At 39.3% G+C, this 13,073-nt stretch overlaps 1 protein-coding gene across 1 annotated transcript in view; it reads left to right on the top strand.

Moving 5' to 3' along the window:
- Positions 1 to 532: 532 nt before the first annotated feature.
- The window catches only part of LOC122075575 (NAC domain-containing protein 72-like), a 33,130-nt gene continuing 20,589 nt past the window's right edge, over positions 533 to 13,073 (top strand). Inside the window, exon 1 of the mRNA XM_042640648.1 lies at positions 533 to 1,192. Within this exon, the coding sequence (XP_042496582.1) occupies positions 689 to 1,192 (504 nt within the window). The 5' untranslated portion in view covers positions 533 to 688. The remainder of the gene's footprint in view (positions 1,193 to 13,073) is intronic.

Here is a 13,073-nt window from a genome sequence, read left to right as displayed (position 1 = left end):
AAACCGTTTTTCATAACCGAATTAAAACCGAGGTACAGAACCAAATTAGAACCGAAATCGAATCAAACTAAATTTGATTGGTTTGAGTATCTAAATACAAAAATCAACTCGATTCTTTGTTCGGTTATGGTCCACCATATTGTTATTTGAAACTGAATCAAAATCAAATCAAATAATTGAAACCGAACCGATTGACACCCTTATCAACATCTAACACCTAAGTTTTTGTTTTTAAATATATATATTTTTTTTATCCTTATAATAACAATAGATGAGACAAATATTAGATGCTGGCTCAGACAATTAGGTGCTCGTAAGCACTGGATCCTACTCCTTACGAGACAACCCACCCTAGCACAACATCTCAATAAATGCGCTCCGGCTATCCTGTATGTAATCTCCCGTTCACTCCGTCATTCGGCCAATCACGAGCCGCCATCTCAACATCGTGTTGTTTCCGTGTTTGGAAGCACAAATATTCCAACGATGTCGACCCCACCATTAAATAACTGATTTTTTTTTGCGAAATAACTGAAACTTCCCAGGCACGCTTCCCACTTCACTTCTTCTACTACTACTTCCCCCAGCTCTTGCTGTTCTCTCTCTCTCTCTTCCCAGTCTCAGTCTCTTGGATGACATTTGCGAATCCGAGTGGTCGAACAGAAGCAACGATCTCAGTCTCTCATTCATGGGAGACCCAAGCCCTAAGAACACGGCAGCGATTCCGATCTCATTCCCACCTGGTTTTCAATTCTACCCTACCGAAGAACACCTTCTCTGTTACTACCTTACTCTCAAGAACAGCTGCGATAAGCGCCCTGAGCTTGATTTCTCCCTTCCTTCTTCTTTCCATGCCGATTTCTCGCCTTTTGGTTTCGAAATGGTTCGGGAAATCAATTTGTATGAATACGATCCTTGCGACCTCCCCGACATTTCGTGCTTTCCTTACGGTCGCGGTGGTAGTAAGAAGCATTGGTATTGTTTTACCGGGAAGGTGTCGAGTGGTCGTGTGAAGCGGAAGGCCGGAGGTGGGTTTTGGAAGAGAAAAGGACGAGCACGGGATGTGGTGGGTGGAAAAGAAGGAATTGTTTTGGGGAAAAAGAAGACTTTTGAGTTCTACCGCGGGAATTTGTCTCGTACGGTGAAGACTGATTGGGTTCTCTACGAGTATGCCCTCGTCGACAATCTCAAGGTAGGGGAAACATCCCTGTTTTTTTTTCCTTTCTCTTAAAAATACATTTCTGTTGTATTTCGATTGTTATAGGTGAGCAAAATCAACTTCATTGTGGTCTGGTGCTCAATTTCATTTTCTTCGATATCACTACCTTTGTTAGTTGTTGAAAATGTTATAGTTTCTTGAGAAATTTAGATATTTAGATAATTTTTCATTGACAGTTTGGTAATTGTGCATTATCAAGGGGTTTCTCTAATTGCACAGAGGAGACTTCAAGTATTTAAGGAGGGTTGATGCCTTTGGTGGCTAGTGAGCTTGCGTTAAATAAAACCCCCTCCCCCCCTTGAGGAGTCTTAAGGTTCAATTTGTGTCTTCTGTAATGTACGGGAAAGGACAACAGGATCAGCCTTGTAGTTTTAGGTTCATTGTGAGAACATTATCCCATCGTCTAAACTGCTTACAATTACAATCTCATCACCAGAGGAAGGTATTGGTTGGAAAGGAAAGACTCTGGTAGAGGGGATATGATCCTTACCTCATTAATTGACGGATAGAAAAACAAAAATATGATTCACTTCAAGGGGAAAATCCCTGCTACGGTTTTATATAGGGATGAAAACCTCCTCTAGTGCTCTTTGAGGGAACTAGCCTCCTATGGAGGATTCCTTACAACTTCTTCCTTTCCTTGGTAATCCCATCCTCCTTAAATTCATATTATTTGAACTAACTACAACCAGTTACACTAACCAACGCAAAACTACATGGAAACTACCCAAGGACAGGTTTAGGTATCAGGATGATGTAATCATTTGTAAGGTGCCTTCCATGCCTCTTGTTATGTGAGAGTTGAGTAAATAAGTGAATGAGTCCATGACTAAGTAGCATGTTGTCTCCTGCCACTTAAAATACCATTCCCCCCTCTCTTTGCAGAAGATCATAGGACATGGTGTTGCAACAGAGACATCATTTCATGCATGGTGGTTCATCAGGTAGCCGCTCACCATTTCAAAGTCTGTGGTTCCAGAAATGGAATTGTTATTCTAGATTCAGATAAGACACTGATTTGTTTATGAAACGCTTGTCATTTTATAGGATCTCCCATCCGTCAAAAAGGCCGTTCCTTCTTTGTGAATAACAATTCGTTATTCGATGAGATAATAGAACAAATGGCGACTAGAATCGGCTTTGTCAATGATTCTCAATGGTGGATCAGGGGGGTTTTGACTAACGATCCAACGAGTAGCGAGTGAAGTGACTGAACGAGCCATATTCCTAAAAGGAGTGACCATGCTTGTTTTCTTCCTTTCTACTCACACTGAGCTAGCTAGTGCGCATATTCTTCTGCTGATTTTTATTCACTTCAATCCTAATTTTGCATCGGGTATTTTATTTCTGCTTGCTTGATTTGGCTGACTGTCATGCCAGTTCACAACCACGGAATCTGTATTCTATACCCTTATAGTCTAATGACAGTGGGATAAAGAAATAAAGAGGTGCAGGAATGACCATCAAATTCCTCACCCGCATTTAGCCCCACACCTGGTTGGAAGCACTAAAGTTCAGCAGTGCTCTCCACCGAGCATCCTTCAGGAAAGATCAAGTCAGATTTCCACAAGCACATTATGTAATGGTAGACTTCAGTGTTTTGTAGAACAAGCCCCCATTTGTCTCTGAGCAGGGAGTGTGCTCAAAAGCATGGCAGTCAGTGCTCTGCTCATTTTTCCGTTTTTGAGATTTTGATGTGAAAATGTGAAGCTTCTTAAACATTGTTTTTGAGATGTCAGTGACATGAAACATCCTACATTAGGATTCTTACCTCTCAGTTGGGACATATTTACTGTTTAACTCTTATTTATGACAGTTGCACTTGGACCTCTTGTTCCAGTTCTGTTACAGCTCTAGATTGGAGATCTACTCAGACTTTGGATTCAAATTCTATTATTCCATTGTTCCTTTCAAGCTTTTCTTCAAGGCCTTCAATTTTGATAGAAAGCAGTTCTTCCAGTCGTGTAATTTACCGTAGGTCAAGGTGTTCAAATGTTATGCTTTTGAATTTTGGTCTTTGACGGTAAGACCTCCATGGCTAAAGTTTCTACATCCAAGGTCTTAAAGGTGATGGAACTTTTAATTCTCTACTGCCACACTTTATCATTTCGAGTGGTCACCTTTACCTTGAGGGTTTGGTCCCTCTCTTTTCGAGGGTTCTAGGTGAGGTGGATCCTATTGATATACATTGTTGAGTGTCCTTCCTAACAGCTTGAGCTTTTGGGATTAGCAGTTGTAACATAGTATTAGAGCCAGGAGATTGGATGTTTGATCTCTGGAAGGTGTGGGGGAGTGGTGTTGTGCTCCTCACCTTCGGTGCCATGTGTTGGTGTCACATGTAGAGCTGTCTGTGAGTTGGCTTGCACTTGCAGCAGGTTGATAGACATTGTTGTGTTCCCTTCCTAACAGCTCTAGCTTTTGGGATAGACGGTTATAACATAAGCAATGCTTTTCTTTAATCTTTATTTAATTTTTTATTTTTTGAAGATCAAGCTTATCATGAATATTAGGCTCAAGAAGCGGATAAATTTAGAGGAAACTCCAAATGAAGAATAACCAGGCTTACTCCCAAAAAGAACTTCATAAGGATTTCTCTTGATTGAAATCAATTTTAGTTTAACTGATTAATGATGTGGTCGTAAGCTCCAAAAGCTTCTTCCTAAAATGATTTAGGAAGAAAAACATGGATTATCAAAAGATGCCCATTTTCTACATGGCAATGCTATCATTTAACTAAGGGTCCTGTTAGGAATGAAGTGAGTCAAACTGATGTTAATCAGCAAATTCTTGTCATCTTAATTCCAAACCCAACATCCAATTGGAAAGTTTCTTCTTCATCTTTTTTCAGATCACTGTCAAATAAAATTTGGTCTCATTAGGGCCCATTTTGATAGTAAATGGTTATGTGCTTTTATTTTAAATGATTTTTCTTTGTAATGGGTTCAATTATAAACCCCAAATTTTAGGTTTATAGGGTTACACAAATTTAGTCCTTTTAATTTAGATTAGTAGTGGGGACCATTTGCTATTATGTAAGAAGTTATTCTATTCATAGTGTCTGGCTGTCTTGTTGGGTCCATCCTAGTCATAGGATAATTTTAGTAGTCTTTTAGTCTTATAGGAAGTCTACAATAGGTGGAAGTATTTTTTTATTATTTATTTATTTATTATTATTATTATTGAAGAAGTGTTATCTCTCCCCCCACCCCATCGAATGGAACAGAAAAAAGAATTGATTTGTTTGAAAGGTGAAATTTTGATCTCTCTATCTCTCTTCTCTTTTCTGCTCCCCATTATTCTGGTTTTCTCCTTCATCCTCTCCTGTGATATCTTCTCTCCATCCCATATTTCTTCTTCTTTTTTTTTTTTCCTTCCTATCTCATCCTTCTCCCAACCGATACCCTTTTTTCCCTCTCTTTGCTGTTGTTACACGTATTAATAGCAAGGGTCACTGCAACTTCTCCTGATGCAGAACTCAGGTCACAAAACCCTATTTGGGTTTGCTATGGGCCCACCCAATTAAAAAATAACTCAAATTTAAGAGCCGGAGGCAATCTCATAATTACTGAGAAAAGCTGGAATGGTTTTGGGAGAAACAAAAGAGTTTGTGCATAAAGGTTGAAGACGATCTTCCTTCCCCACCCCCACCCCCATATGCTTGTCTCCTGAATTAATTTACTTTAATACCCTTCCCTTTATTTCATTCTAATGATTTCCCCCTAATTTTCTCCAATCCCAATTTGAGCTCCAATTGGGGCTGAAAAGTAGGGGCTTTGAAACGTGAGACAATCTCATTAAGGAATCCAGTATGAGCAATCCACCCTTTTCTCTAAGGACTAATAAATTTCTGAAACTCCTAGTGACGGAAAAACCAGAGATGAGCTTGTTGCAGGGCTCAATCTCACAGACTCCAGGGGCTTGTCTGATTTAAGAAAAGATTCATTTGACCCAGATTACAATGGGGAAGGGATTGAATAACTGAGGTTCGGACCAACTACAGTGATGCCAGTACTGTTAATCACAGCCAAGAACAGGGCAGAGGTTTTGGATTGATATCTCATAGTCCATGTGAGTTTCAGCAACCAGATTGTACAAGTAGGGTCCCTGGGATATGCACTATCATACCAAATATGAGAAAGATAAGGTTAGGGATGAGGGAGATCGATCAAATTCCTCTCAGCTCAACTGGTTCATTTACAATGGAGGAAACAAAACCAGAATAATATTAAAGGAATGGAGGAAAGACAAGTGGGAGGGGAAGAGAGAGAAGAGAAGAGCGAGAGGAGAGTGCGCACAAGTACTGGCCACATAGTGATGCAGAATTGAAGACATACAGGAGGAAGAAAATGCCTTAATAGGCCTATCGAGTAGAGGGCTGAACCAGCCCACGGTTTTGGGTCTTATGTTTTAGTTTTATTTTTGTTTGGGTCGGTTCATTAGTTGAACCATATTGGGTCAAATTAAATTGTAAAAGCTGTTGTCTTATTATTAGAAAATGAGCTACTAATTAATTTCCTTTTCAGTTGTTTCTAAAGTTTTAGATTCTTCTTGTAATAGGCAATCAATTGGGAGTTTCTAATTTTGAGACTTTGTAATTGTTTGGCCTTGCCCCATTGTTTACCTATAAATATAATACAAGGAGCTCCCCTTAGAGCTCACAATTTTTATGAACAAAGCTTGCTGCTACTGCTGCTCTTCTCTGTTGATAGTTTGTCTTGTGTTATGATCAAGGCCGGGGGGTTGGTGTGTGATCCAATTGACTCTCTACAGTGAGGATCACGAGAGGTTCCTTCTATCTTCTATTCTTCTTCATTCATTCAAAGGTCTTGGTTGAAGCTCGATTCCATCTCAGGTAACAGATCTGCTCTTCTATTATTTCTTCCCAACTTACAACAACAACAACAAACTCAGCCTTACCCCAACTTAATGGGGTCGGCTACATGGATTCACACAAAAAAAATAGTAAAAGTCCAAACAGAAGAGGGGGGAAGGGAGAGTTGGGAAGATGAAGGATGAGAAGAAAAAGATGAAAATAAAAGGAAAGAGGCACATTCCAGCAGTTAGGAAAATCTCAGCTAAATGGGGTTTGCTATGTGGATCCTTGTCCTCCAATAGGTTCTATCCAAGGTCATACTTGTGACAAGACTGAGACTATGCATGTCATTCCTCACCACTTCTTCTATGGTAACAGGCTTGCCCCTAGCTCTTTTGGCTCCTTCAATCTGAATCCGCTCACTCCTTATTGGGGCGTCCTCAGGTCTCCTTTGAACATAGCCATATCACCTCAAACGACTTTCACAGTTTATCGTTGATCAGGGCCACCCAAAACAGTTCTAATATGCTCATTCCTTACTTTATCCTTCCCAGTTTTATCACACATCCATCTTAACATCCTCATCTCAATCACACATAGCTTCTCAATATGACTCTTTTTGACTGCCAATTATTCCGCTTCATACATCATAGCTGGATGTGCAACATTCCTATTGAATTTTCCTTTGAGGTTTAGAGGGACACACCGGTCACATAAGACTCCGGACGTCGGTCCTTTAGAATTTCTTTCCAACTTCTGCCCAGAAATTCCCAGTTTTCTTGTGCAACAATCCACTGTTCCCGAGACCAATCCAGCTATCAGAATTGGCTAAAATATTGGTTGAACCTCCCTCCCCCTTGGACTGAAACTCGATCCAAGTTTCAGCCTATTCTGACCACTTGTCTGCAATTAAAATTGACCCAACCCTACTCGATTAGTTATTTTTGACCTAGTCTGATCTCCAACTGAGATCGATAGCAGGGCCTTGTTTGTTTTTCATTCCTCTGATTTTTATTTATGTTTGCTCCGTTGTTTCTATCCTATTTCAACACTTAAATAGTCATTAGACCCCTTTTTCCATTCAGCTACAGAAAACCCTAAAACCTGAAATCGATTTTCTAATCTCAGTCCCTATTTGTTTATCTGTTTGTTTAATTCCTTTGTGCTTTGACTTAGTTTTCTCTGTAAAGTATCCTGCAGATTTGGGGCTAGGTTGATTACTCAACCCTAGTTCTACATTACACAGCTGCTCAAACCAAACTGATTTTCATTCCATTTGTCAATCTACTTCGATGATGGGGATTGCAAGCACATATAAAAAATATAAAAGACTAATCCCAATCTAAAACTGTAATAGAATCAAACTAAGACTAAAAATGGAATGGAACTCTATTACTACGTAGACTAGTAAAGCAAAAGATTACAAGATAAATCTAAATAAATAAACTACTAATATTCTGCTGATCCAAAGACCCAAATTTGGACCCGGTTCTCGGTTTGTTTCCTAAACAGGCTCGGCCTGGTCCATTGAAGTGTTCTTTTATCAATTCCCCCATTGTTGTGAAAAACTCACCCACGAGTTTTGTTGAACAGTAGAAATAGAAGCACCTGAATGGGGGCTACTTGCTCCTTATCTACAACTCGAAGAAAATCCAACATATAGTGCTTTGGGGTTTTTTCCACGTTTGGAAAATTGTGGGGAAGAAGGAACTCATAATAGGGAATAGCTTTCACTTCAGTAGCTTTAGTCATTACTTGACCCACAATATTCTCGTCTTCCATTGTTGTTATTAGCTATTCTTGTTGAGGCCGGATTGCCAGTGCAACCTCTTGGCTTTGAGCAAACTTCGTGATGCAATTGGGCGTGGGAATACTTGGAGGGTTAATTTAGTAGTATTATTATTTATTTGTTTCCTTTATTGTTACAGTAGGGTGTTGATCAAGTTAGTTTGGGAGTTACAATTTTTATTTAAATTTCTGTTTCAAATTTATGTTAGTTTCCATTTTTACACTTTGGTTACCCTTTATATTGATGTAGCTCAATGGAGAAAGACAATTTGAATTGGATTTGAATGAATGTTTGTTTTGGTTTGAAACCATGGCTGCCGTGCATGCTTCCCTTCTTTTCCCTCTCTGATATTCTCTCTTTCCCACCTCTTGCTGTTCTTTCTAGTTGATCAAGGTTCTGACTCCAAATAACACTTCTGATTAGAGATTGTAACCAAGTTCTTACTTGGCCTTTCTATTGTTCATCATGCCTACAGCAGTAGCGATCCTAGTTAGCAAAAACGGGTTTAAAATGAGGTTTTAAATGCGTTTCCGTTTTTTACATTTTAAAATGCATTTTTTTGTATGCTTTCTAAAGAATCGGGAAAAAGCCAAACGGCAAGCATTCCGTTCTAAACATGTTTAAAACGCATTTCCGTTTTTTTCTTTTTAAAGACTTCAGACTAGTTGAACATAATTGTTACTTAGCTAATGATATCTTTCTCTTCCGAACTCCGATCGACCTGATTTTTTCGCCAATATCAAGCTAACTGGAACGCCTACAATTCTCATGTATCACCTTCAACTAAAATTCAATGCACGGACCCTGAATTTGATATACAAACTGATGCATCTGCTGAAAAGTGTTTCTAAAGTGATGACTTCCAACTCCAACTGAACATACATCACTTTGAAAGTGTGGTAACCATGTTGACAACCATGAAAAACATTTTATAGCCAAGCCTCATTGCTAATCAAGACTTTGGACGTCTTTTTCATTATGGTGTATGAATTTAGAATTGGTGGTAGATGATATTCAATGATGCCTTAGAACTTATAATGAGTTAGGGAATATATATTTATATATATATGCGTTAATGTTGAATGTTATTATTATTTTGAACATTAAATGCAGGTATTCATCTAATAATTCCTTAATTATATGAGTATACTGGCCTTTTTTTGGTTCCTTTTTTTTTTAATCTACACGTTTAAAGCCTACAACGTCCGTTTACTGTTTTTAACTGTTCTTTTTTTTTTTTTTTAATACCATTTGTTTGACCAAATTGGAACTTTTCATTGTTTAAAACCCATACCGTCCATTTTTTTTTTTGTCGTTCCCATTTTTGCTAACTATGGTACCGATCTGAGATTGGCTTGTTGGAACTCCACCAGCAGATCTTTGTTTGCCGTTTGATTCTGGTCGAAGAAAGTTGGTCCCAAGTTGAGTCTAACCTTTGAAGATCAACTCGAGATTCACCTCGTCAGTTGTGTGAATCAAAACTTGCAATAGAGCAACAACACATCTACTGCCAGAAATTGATTCAAATCATCCATGTTGATTTCTAGTCTGATGGTTCCAATCGTGGGTTGTGTGAAAGAGGGCCTTGTGATGGGACTCTTCATTTGAAATCCCAGGTCAGCCTGAGCCTTCCCGAGGAATTTCTTCTTCCCGCTACATGCATAACTTCCGCTAAGTACAAGAGCTGGAGGTTGAAGACAACCTTTAACCCTCTCTCACGATTTTCCCTTTGTCTTATTTGGCCTTTAATTTCCAGTATTGCCCCCTTCCCCTTTATTCTAATTAGTCCCTTTTTTTCACTCACTTCCAAGTATGCCCCTTTCACTAATATGTGCATTCCATTCACTTGACACCCATTAATTACAAGTTCACCATTCTTTATAAAATTCTATTTATTTCCAGAATTGCCATCTTCTTTAAAAACTTAAGTCTATTTACTATATTTGCCATTAGTTCTTTGATTTGAGTTATCTAATACTTGGACGGGCCTATAAGTGATCCGATTCTAGATTTAGAACCCGGATCCACATCAAGTGGTATCAGAGCAAATTTCTTGCAATTTCCTAACCATGGCAGCTCATGTCACGAATGCTGTGTTACAAAATTGTATCATGAGTTAGCTAAGAGTGAACGAGTCATGGGTGAGAATCAATAGAAGATTGATGCCAGGCTTGAGAGGAATAAGGCCAAGCTTGACAAGTTTATGAAAGAGATGATTGCTTTTATGAAGTGGTCCGACAAACGAGCTGAAGAAGGATCATCTACCCCACCTCCTTAGATTCATACATTACATTGAAGATACACCTTATAGGTTGCAACCTAATCCAGTTGTACCCGAGGATGTTATACAGCAATTTTCTGATAGAGATTATGGCATCAAAGTTGAGATTCCAAAGTTTAGTGGTGAAAAGGGGCCCAAAGAATTGCTTGACTAGCTTACCACAGTTGAGAGGATTTTTACTTATAAATCCCTTTCGAATGAGAAGTGTGAACTCATCCTCACCAAGTTTATTGGGTCTGCATGTTCATAGTGGGATGATATTGCATTTCAAGTTTGTCAAGCAACTTGGACTGTTACCAATTGAGAGGTCCTGAAGCAGATTTTGACTGAGAAACTTGTTCCTCCTAATTATGAGAAGGTGATATTTCATAAATTGTTTAATTTTCAACAAGGCAACACAAATTTGGATTCCTACACCATTAAGTTTCACAAACTATCTTTGAGGTGTCGACTTTAGGTAACAGACCAACAATGAGTTATGAGGTATATGGCGGGCTAAGTATTGAGATCTGACTCGAGTTAGCTAACACCGATTTCAGGTCTGTTGATGTGGCAACAACTTATGCCAAGACAGTTGAAGAGAAGTCCAGTTATTGGAAGAGTCTGGTTAAGACTCCCTCAATTTATAGAGCTGCACCACCTGGAGGAAAAGAACCCTGAATTTCATAGAGTAGAAGAAAAGAGGCCAAAATTCAACAAATATAGTAATTGGGTGTAGAACATGTTATAGCAAACACCAACAAATACGAAAATAAACCAAGATAGATCCGCACAACACAGAGATTTAACAAGGTTCACACACTAATGTGGTGTGCTGCGTCCTCGGGCGAAGAAGATGTTTCACTATGTAGACGAGAGATTACGCCCAAGCAATGGCGAGAAAACTTGCTCTGAATCCCTAGCTCGAAAACCACCCCCAAATTACAATGACTTGCTTAACAAGACAATAGTACATTGTATACTCCCTTAAGTCGCGGGTCGATCCATTGGGTCAAACCATACTACAGGAGCTAGGCCCTCGCACCCCTATGCGGGATCAGTGTTGTGCCCCGGGCTTGGGCTTATCGGCCTAACTAGTCTGCTTCCATCACAAATCTCAGAAAACTTTCCATTCGGGTAGCCACCAAAATATGTCGGAGTTGGTCATTCTTCAAAACGGGTTAAGAATTCGAGACAAACTTAACAGAACATCAAATGTCATAATTGTGGCAAGAAGGGTCACTACACCAAGAAATGCCCCAATAAGACTCGTTTTGTGGATGTAGCAGAGAAGCAATTGACAGACAAGAATGTTGATCTTGATTTATATCCCTATCCTTTTGATGAAGATGTGCTGTTGATTATGATGATGAAGTCGAAGCTCATTCTGCTAGTTTTACATCATCCTCCAACAGACTAGTTGATAAGGCTTCCTCTCTTCAGACAAAAGGGTATCTCTTGCACGGTTCTTATCCTATTGATGTTCATACAATTGTTGATATCGGGACAAGCAAACTTCATCTCTGCTTAATTTTTTCGAGCACACAACCTTCCACAGAAGCAACTTTTCAAGAAGATACACGTGTGAGGTTTTGGAGCTACAGCTCAGGAAGAGGCCATTGTAGTTGTTTAAGTACATCTACAATTCGGGCCATTACAGTGCCATGTGCCTTGCTTAGTCACTCCATTGGTGCACTGTGACATCCTTCTAGGGTGACCGTGGCAACGACATGTTGGTATTTGTTATAGTGGTGCATGGAACACAATCAAGGTGAAAGGAGGCCTACGTTCTTAATGACGCTACATGCGTTGTCAGACATGCCACGTTGGTGATTGTCTCTTGCTCCAGTGACACGTCAACCTAATCTCCCTCCTCTTAGAGTTACGTTCCCACCATTTGCTTTGAGATACGTGCCACCTAAGGATCAAGATCTCGGTTTTGCCACACATCTCGTAAAAAAAAAAAAAAAGCCGAGATCTCATCTAGATCTTGTATTTTTTTGGCGTTCATCACATTGGTAGATCTCGGTGGGTATATGGCCTTTGTAACCCCTGAAATTATGTATTTATCCTATTTTAGTCATTCTAAACACAATGGAAACATCAGCTTTTTAAAAATCAAACTCAAATTGGTACTATGACATTGTACCCTATGTAAGTAGTCGGTGAGTCTTCGAACCCTTCATCTAGTATGATATATTCATCAATCCACCTTCCACAATCAACATTTTGATACAACATAATCATTAAAATATAAAAGCCATAATTTCTAATTACTATTGATGATTGATGAGTCATATACATTGAAAATTTGTAATGCCATAAGATAAGCGACAATTAATATAACAATTGACAACATAGCTGCGTAAAGTATACTGATATAGTAAACAACTAGACATTTAGATTCCATCCTAGAGACCAAGACTCTTAGTACTGAAATGAGTGCCGGGCCATATTGTTGATGCTAATGTCAAAGTATGTTTTGCTCTGATTGAAGCACAAAGGCTGACCATGTCATGATATGACAGAAGTAATACTCAAAGTCTGCCACAGTAGCCTTATAAACATCATCATCGACAAACTGGAGATACCTAATCCTTAGGTAGATATCTCTGAAACTAAATGAGCTGGAGCGAGATCCATAGTTGCTGATTGGTGTTTGATAGACACGAACCGGCATGTATGGTTGGGGCTCTGGAGCCCTGAAGATGCTATCCACAAAACCTAACCCAATCTGGGAGTGTGACTAACCCTCATACTCAATGGTAGAGGGGAAAGAGTTGGCCTGTTGGTGTCCAAACTGGCCAAATTGACAACCAGTTGTCACTGTGCCATATATAGTTGACGGTGAATGCAACGACTCCCCAAGAATACCACTCTTTATGCTTAAGCCTCTTAGAGTGTCAGTCAAGATCCTAATAGAGATGTCCACGGAGTCCATACTATCTTCCTCTCCACCAGCTATGAATCGACGACGTGAGCCTCTCTTGTA

The sequence above is a fragment of the Macadamia integrifolia genome, chromosome 4 (assembly GCF_013358625.1).
Source record: "Macadamia integrifolia cultivar HAES 741 chromosome 4, SCU_Mint_v3, whole genome shotgun sequence".
In the NCBI taxonomy this organism is placed as follows: Eukaryota; Viridiplantae; Streptophyta; class Magnoliopsida; order Proteales; family Proteaceae; genus Macadamia; species Macadamia integrifolia.
The sequence above is the reverse complement of the archived record's forward strand: the minus strand, read 5'-3'. Positions and strand labels throughout refer to the sequence as shown.